The following is an 8,263-nucleotide window of genomic DNA, read 5'->3' as shown; positions in this document are numbered from 1 at the left end:
GGCCCAGAATTTTTTCTGCCTTTTCAATGAGCCCATTACCACTTCCTTTAGTCTCCTTTCTTTTTCGTTTCTTCCCCTCATTAGCAACAGGCACATCATCCCCTGTAACTATTTCTTCTTCCTGCAAAAAGTAACAAAATTGAATATAACAGCAGATCAAGGAATACAAGAGGCAAACAAATGGAACATAACTAAGTTTCCATACAGTGTCAATAGACTTCATTGGAAGCATAGTGCTCAAACTACAACGAAAAGACAGTGAAGGTTAACAGAATTTAAGTTCACAATGTAAAATGTGACTAATACGTATTAATTATACCATTTTGTACTATCTGTGTTAATGTTATGCGAGAACAACTATTGTTTAAGTCAGTAATCAAGATTGTTTTGAACATCACAGGGCTTTACAAGCCCTGGTTCTGTTGGTGGTGGTATTATGAAAATAATTTGTTTACATTCCCAAAAACTGGATCTACTCAATACTATGACTAATGATCTTACTGCAAATGTATAATTCCACATGGCAATCAAATTTGCAGAGACTAATATACACTCCTGGAAATGGAAAAAAGAACACATTGACACCGGTGTGTCAGATCCACCATACTTGCTCCGGACACTGCGAGAGGGCTGTACAAGCAATGATCACACGCACGGCACAGCGGACACACCAGGAACCGCGGTGTTGGCCGTCGAATGGCGCTAGCTGCGCAGCATTTGTGCACCGCCGCCGTCAGTGTCAACCAGTTTGCCGTGGCATACGGAGCTCCATCGCAGTCTTTAACACTGGTAGCATGCCGCGACAGCGTGGACGTGAACCGTATGTGCAGTTGACGGACTTTGAACGAGGGCGTGTAGTGGGCATACGGGAGGCCGGGTGGACGTACCGCCGAATTGCTCAACATGTGGGGCGTGAGGTCTCCACAGTACATCGATGTTGTCGCCAGTGGTCGGCGGAAGGTACACGTGCCCGTCGACCTGGGACCGGTCCGCAGCGACGCACGGATGCACGCCAAGACCGTAGGATCCTACGCAGTGCCGTAGGGGACCGCACCGCCACTTCCCAGCAAATTAGGGACACTGTTGCTCCTGGGGTATCGGCGAGGACCATTCGCAACCGTCTCCATGAATCTGGGCTACGGTCCCGCACACCGTTAGGCCGTCTTCCGCTCACGCCCCAACATCGTGCAGCCCGCCTCCAGTGGTGTCGCGACAGGCGTGAATGGAGGGACGAATGGAGACGTGTCGTCTTCAGCGATGAGAGTCGCTTCTGCCTTGGTGCCAATGATGGTCGTATGCGTGTTTGGCGCCGTGCAGATGAGCGCCACAATCAGGACTGCATACGACCGAGGCACACAGGGCCAACATCCGGCATCATGGTGTGGGGAGCGATTTCCTACACTGGCCGTACACCACTGGTGATCGTCGAGGGGACACTGAATAGTGCACGGTACATCCAAACCGTCATCGAACCCATCGTTCTACCATTCCTAGAGCGGCAAGGGAACTTGCTGTTCCAACAGGACAATGCACGTCCGCATGTATCCCGTGCCACCCAACGTGCTCTAGAAGGTGTAAGTGAACTACCCTGGCCAGCAAGATCTCCGGATCTGTCCCCCATTGAGCATGTTTGGGACTGGATGAAGCGTCGTCTCACGCGGTCTGCACGTCCAGCACGAACGCTGGTCCAACTGAGGCGCCAGGTGGAAATGGCATGGCAAGCCGTTCCACAGGACTACATCCAGCATCTCTACAATCGTCTCCATGGGAGAATAGCAGCCTGCATTGCTGCGAAAGGTGGATATACACTGTACTAGTGCCGACATTGTGCATGCTCTGTTGCCTGTGTCTATGTGCCTGTGGTTCTGTTAGTGTGATCATGTGATGTATCTGACCCCAGGAATGTGTCAATAAAGTTTCCCCTTCCTGGGACAATGAATTCACGGTGTTCTTATTTCAATTTCCAGGAGTGTAGTTAGATTCATGTTACGTGGATCATTTAGCATGATAAATTGTAACAACGTGGAAGGAGTCGTCATACATAGCAAATTAATTTGTGAACATGTCTACATGCTGAACATTTATAAGGCGTATATATTTTTTATATCCATAAAAGTCTATAACATACAAACTCGTTAGTACCCACCACCTACTGCACATCACAGTAAAAGAAATTCTTCTACGGAAAAGGAGTTTCTTTTCAATTTTTTACTTTGCTATCTGTCAGACACTTCATATCACTGTGCAAGTAGTCAAAACTTTTAGTTGCAGCATGGTGCGCTGAAGACAACTTTAATGTAGAGTAATTAATGTAATTTCATTAAGGCATAAATATACTGTGAAGTAGTAGTCAGAATACCCAATACCTTAAACTGGTGTCTGTGGGATGATTGTGTTTGAGCAACACACATTATTCTCACAGCTCGCTTTTGGACAATGAAGACTTTCTTACTTAGATATGAGTTGCTCCCAGAACACAATTCCATATAACACTGTATGAATATGTCAACTTACTGATTTCTCTCTCCCCAATGATTCTAAGTTCAAATGTGGATGAACTGAGTTGTTTTAGGAATCCAAAATGTGCTTTTTTCAGTTTTAATTTTCATCAATATGGACACCTAAGAATTTTGAAGTTTCCACCCAATTCATTATTTCCTCACCATCTATTAACTTATCACTGGTGTAGTACACACCTGGATGTGCAGGACTGATTTTTTTTTTTTTTTAATTGAGGGTGGGACTATTTGCAGAAAATCAGGCAATGATACTTTTAACAACACTGTTTACCAATTATTTTGTTGAAGAATGCTTGGATTGATTACAGTACTAGTCTCATCAACAAAAAGAACTAATTCTGCTTCTTGGATATTAGCTGGAAGGTCATTCACCTACATGAGGAACTATAATGCTGGAAGGAGATAAGTGTTGTGCTGAGGCATTCAGTAGAGTAATACTACACAGATACTTAATTATTGGGCTCTGAACAGTGCTATTATGCTAAACAATCATTATTAAGTGTTATAAGAAGCCTTAAAAAATGTGAACCCACCCAAATCATTTCCACAAATATTGAGGCAACAGACAGTGGTGTAAAAACAAGGTTCTCAAACATCTCAAGGGGGATAAATAAATCATGAGAGTACACTATCACAGTATTTAGCAGTTAATTCTTTAACGTAATACAGTTAGGTGGTAAAAGTCATAAAATTCAAAACTCACAATGAAGAGCAACCTACCCCACTTTTACTTCCCAACAAGGAGCTACAGTAAACAAACAAGGAATCCCAGCTTAACTTCAGCTACTTACCTTTGTTGATAGCGAAGATATTCTGTTAGAAGTTGTGGCAACACTACTCTCTAGAAATTTCATTGCTGAAGAACACGGCCACCGAGAATCCGAAACTATGCCAGGAGAGCCGCTTTTTATTTTCTGCAGTTTCCTAACTTCTTGAGAAAATTGGGTCTTTAAGTTATGCCACTTTCTTTGTACCTCTTTCACTGACGTGTCGAATATTGACGAGATTTCGTTCAATGCACACATCTTCTTCATTCTATCCTGAAAGTCCCGATTATGTACGTCCCAAATTTCGGGGTAGCTCTCCACGGCTTCAATAAAATTTTCTGTGTCCTGTTTCGTCCATTCTCGTTTCTCCTCCATTTCTGAAATTTGTTGGCATGTAATACGTGAGATAGCTGCATAAAATTAAGTCACCACATTAAGTAAACTGTTAAATATGAGTGTTATGCAGACGACATACTTACTATAACTTGCGCTTCCTACTTGCAGGAAATAGAAATAAATCCTAAAAGCTGCAAGTTACTTGCAGATAGCTCTTGCGTGGTGTTCACACTGGAAGCGGAAAACGTGCAGCAAGCAACTTCCGCAATAAATTGCTACGGTCGCAAGGCGACCTGGCGATAAGTTTACACTCGCAACTCGCGCGGCAAGTTCCTCCGCGCAAGTAAATTGCTGCAATATGTTGCTAGTGTAAACCCAGCCTAACGGAGAGGCAGCTGCGCTGGCTGGCGGCCCTGGAGAGCGGCCGCGACCAGCCATGGGATGCATTCGTCGGGATCATCGAGAACTTCATCTCCGAGACCGCCGAGACGAAGCCACACCGCGGCCAGGGCCGCGTCGACGCTGCTGCCAATCCCCAGCGCGGTGGACGTGGCGCACGGCGTACGGCGGGCGCCGAGCGTCGGTACGACGCGAATGCAGTATCTGAAATCCAGAAGCTGTAGCGCGCGGACCGGCGCAAGGCGATGCAGCGCGTCCTTGGCGAGATGTCGCCGTACTGCCAAAAAGATGGCAACGTGCTCAGGGAGCACTTCAGAAATACCTACACTAAAACCGACTTATCTGTTACAGATGCACCAGCTGCTGTCCCGGACTTTGCCGCCACCACACCTCGTGATGTCAGCGAGGAGGTCCTGCCGCCGATCACCGCCACAGAGGTGCAACAACGGCTCCAGAAGGCTAGTAATACTGCTCCTGGGTCAGACGGAGTCACCTACTCAGACTTGCGACGTGAGGATCCTGGCTGCCATGTGCTAGCTAAGATCTTCTCGCGCTGCTGGAATGAGCGGAAGACTCTAGTGCAGTGGAAAGTATCCACTACCGTCCTCATCCACAAGAAATGGGACGTCTCGGACGTGACGAACTGGCGGCCTTTAGCATTGAGCTCAACCATCTCTAAGGTCTTTGCTGCAATCGTTGCGGATCGTACAACCCTCTGTGCAGAACGTTTGAACCCCGTCTCCCCAGAACAGAAGGGTTTCCGCACTTTTGGTGGCTGCTATTACTTCATCGTACAGACGGCGATTGATGATGCAAGGCGCAGGGGAGGCAAAGCATGCTTTGCTTGGCTTGATCTAGCGAATGCTTTCGGCTCAGTGCCTCACGCTCACCTCCTTGTAGTACTGAGCAGGATGGGACTACCAGAGCAATTGCATCAGCTAATTGCCGATGTTGCTCGACCCACGTCCGGACATCTGACGGACTAACGGAGGACATTGAGATCTAGGCGGGCGTCAAGCAGGGCTGTCCACTGTCGCCCATTGTCTTCAATCTCGCGCTCGAGCCGGTACTTCGCGCCGCAACCTCGCTCAGAAATGAGTGTGGTATTGCGCTTTGCGTGTCAGTGTGAGTGCACTGGCGTATGCGGACGATATCGTGCTTCTGGCGCGGGATTCAGAGCCGATGCAGACGCTCCTCAATGTTGTGGGTGAGGCGGCGACGTGGGCCCGGCTTGCCTTCAAGCCGTCGAAGTGTGCCACGCTTCACATCCGCCATCGTGAGACATTAGGCTCGGTATTCGCCCTGCAAGGGGGAGAGCCAGCCGTGCTCGGTGAGGGCGACGCCTACCCTTTCTCGGCGTCCCTACCGGGTACAAAGTCTCGCAGACGCCAACGGATGCGATCGCTGCAATTCGACGTGACTTGGAGCTCCTGGACGCTTCCCTGCTGGCTCCCTCGCAGGAGATTGACGCTGTGCGTGTCTTCCTCCTCCCTAGGCTTGACTGTCATGCGGGGCAGAGCGGTACGCAAGGGGCCGCCGTCTGCACTCAAGGCAGTGAAAGCGGCTGTCAAATCATGGCTCTTCCTTCCACAGCGTGCTTCAACCGAACAGCTTTACCTCGCGCTGGGAGAGGGAGGATGTGGCCTGACGCCGCTCGCGGACGCTGCAGACATCTCCACCATCGTCCACGGCTTCCGCCACCGTCCGCGACATCGCCTGGGCCACACTATCCACGGCCGCGCGCCGCCGACTGGGGATGGAGCCGAGTCGATCCGACTTGGCCACCTACCTTAGCGGCAGCACTGAAGGCAACCTCGCACGAGACGGAGGCGACATCCAGTCGCTGTGGACACGCGTCAGGAACGCCACAAGGCGCCTAGCGCCGCGTGGCGTCACCTGGCGCTGGAGTGAACAACTGTGAGTTGCAGGTGGTCAGCGGCCGGCCCACCATGGCGGACGACGCGAAACATGGCGACATCGGAGGGGTGACGCAGCCGGCCACGGAGGGGGAGGCACCTGCGACTGCACGACACCTCGAAGATGGCGGCGATGGACCACAACACGAAGATGACAGCGTGGGACGCACCGTTAACACTGGCGTCGAGCATGTCCAGGTGGGAGGGGGCGCCAAACGTCTTCTCTCGCGGACGCTCCGCGAGTGCCTGAGACAGCGCCTGCGCAACCTCCTACTCAGAAAACCTGACCAGGGGATGGTGTTCGAGTGCACCAGGGAGTCCACAGCGTCCAACCACTTCATGGCGGGAGGCAAATACACCCGCTTAGCAGACTCGCGCTTTATCCATCGCGCCAGGCTCGGAGTCGTGCCTCTCAACGGCTGTCGCCGTTTCTATGGGCGGGCAAACAATAATAAAGCCTGCCGACACTGGCCACAACAACGAGACGCTCCCGCACGTAATCAACGCGTGTATGGTGCACTCAGCAGCCCTGCAGTGTCGCCACAACGCAGTCCTCAACCGCCTTGCGACAGCAGTCGCTGGGCGGCCAAGAAGAGGGAACACTGCTGTTCCTGACATTAAGATCAACCAAGCCGTCATAGGGGACAGCAGTGGGCTGCATCCGGACCTCATAGTAGCTGACGAGGCCGCCAAGACTGTGACCATCGTCGATGTGACAATCCCCTTCGAGAATAGGCGGATTGCGCTCGACAACGCTCGGCAACTAAAAAAGATTAAGTACGCCGACGTTGCGCGCGGATTAGCCGCTCGCGGCTATTCAGTCACTGTCGACGCCCTCGTTGTTGGCAGTCTGGGGGCGTGGGACCGTCAGAATGATGCTGTGCTTCGGCACCTAGGCATCGCCAGCCGCTACTGCCAACTGATGCGGCGGCTGATGGTGTCCGACACCATCAAGTGGTTCCGCGACATCTACGTGGAACACATCATTGGCCACCGCCAGTATGTGTCCCCCTAGACTGTGGCATGCTCTGACGTCAGGCTGCGAGACCCTCGAGACTGCAGTCGTCGGAGAACTTCGAGGTCGGTGCCTTCGTGACGGCGGTGTCGAGATTCTCCACGACGCGGCATCTGCGGCGCTACATCATCTTCGCGCCGTACTGCAGCAGTGCCGAGTCAGTAGCGGTGCGTGCGGTGCTGCCTGGTGCCCCTCCCTCCGTGGTGTCCGCCGAATATGGCCCCCACCTCGGTTGGCGCGGTGCTAGGTGGCGCCAAACGTGTGCCTACTGCCCGGCAGTCTCCAGCCATCGTGGGAAGCAACGCCCTCCTGCCACGACACCCCAGTGATGTGTGCCGCAAGGCGGACAGAGGGGAGAAGTCCGGCTGAGTGTGACCCGCCTGCGTGCGTGGCGCACCAGCCGCTGGCAGCCGTGCATGTGCAGTGTGCTGTTAGGGCATGGAGAAGAATGGAATTAAAAATAAAATAGCTCCTAAATTAGTTCCAAACCTTCCCCAGTCTGACATAACTAAGGCCGCGCCTAACGCGGCCTCACAATATCTAGGTTAGAATAAGATTCAATAATTAAGTACGGTTAGAACCGTTTTCTATATATTTTAACTTAAAACTTTCCTTAAATATGTAACACTCGTATAGTCTTGAATATTATTCCTAAATTTATACTTGATAGTAATGTATCTTAAGAATTATCTCTGAATATGTTCTTACCAGCTTAATGATGGCAAGGTCGGATACAGAACACACTGAAATGCGATGTATTTTCTTTAGTCATTGGTCTCCCAATGCCCGATTATGGCGAAGCTGCAGCGGCGGCTCCGGAACGTGGCCGGCCTTGCTGTGAGGGCAGCAACCGCTGGTGTTACTCCCGGACCCGCCCTGCATTGAATGAATGCTTCTCCCTCTTTTTCTCCCGATTATGGCTGAGGGTTGCGAGATGCTCAGGCCCCATCTGCTCCCTGCTCGATCGAACGGTGGCGATCTGGAGCGAGGCAGATGCAGACCGGTCTCGTGTGTCCAGCCTTTGCTGTAGACACCGGAGGCACAGTGGTAGCGACGTATGAGCCTTCCGCTCTGCTCGCTTTCTTTTTTCCCCCATCCAGCTACGTCTGGGTTTCCACCTGGGCTTAACACAAGATTGACACTTTCCATCTTGGCCAGAACACATCTCTGGGTCACACCAAGATCCTATATTTCTGAGATAATTCTTAGTTACGTCCGCCCAAAGTGTGACGCTCCGGTGTATGGCAGGCGCCGTTGAGCAACACCTCCGCGGCTGTTTCCAATCCTTACCGAATGTTAACGTTTCCTAAG

At 51.2% G+C, this 8,263-nt stretch overlaps 1 protein-coding gene across 1 annotated transcript; it reads left to right on the top strand.

Moving 5' to 3' along the window:
• Positions 1 to 4,287: 4,287 nt before the first annotated feature.
• LOC124735216 lies at positions 4,288 to 5,007 on the top strand. The gene has a single exon (XM_047248559.1). The coding sequence runs from the start codon at positions 4,288 to 4,290 to the stop codon at positions 5,005 to 5,007; it is 720 nt and encodes a 239-aa protein (XP_047104515.1).
• Positions 5,008 to 8,263: the final 3,256 nt, after the last annotated feature.

Source organism: Schistocerca piceifrons, chromosome 1 (genome assembly GCF_021461385.2).
Source record: "Schistocerca piceifrons isolate TAMUIC-IGC-003096 chromosome 1, iqSchPice1.1, whole genome shotgun sequence".
Lineage (NCBI taxonomy): Eukaryota > Metazoa > Arthropoda > Insecta > Orthoptera > Acrididae > Schistocerca > Schistocerca piceifrons.
Note: the sequence above shows the minus strand (reverse complement) of the source record. Positions and strands in the feature narration are given on the sequence as shown.

Coding starts and splice junctions, on each gene's coding strand:
- LOC124735216 (XM_047248559.1), top strand. CDS start 4,288: ATGTCGCCGTACTGCCAAAAAGATGGCAACGTGCTCAGGGAGCACTTC.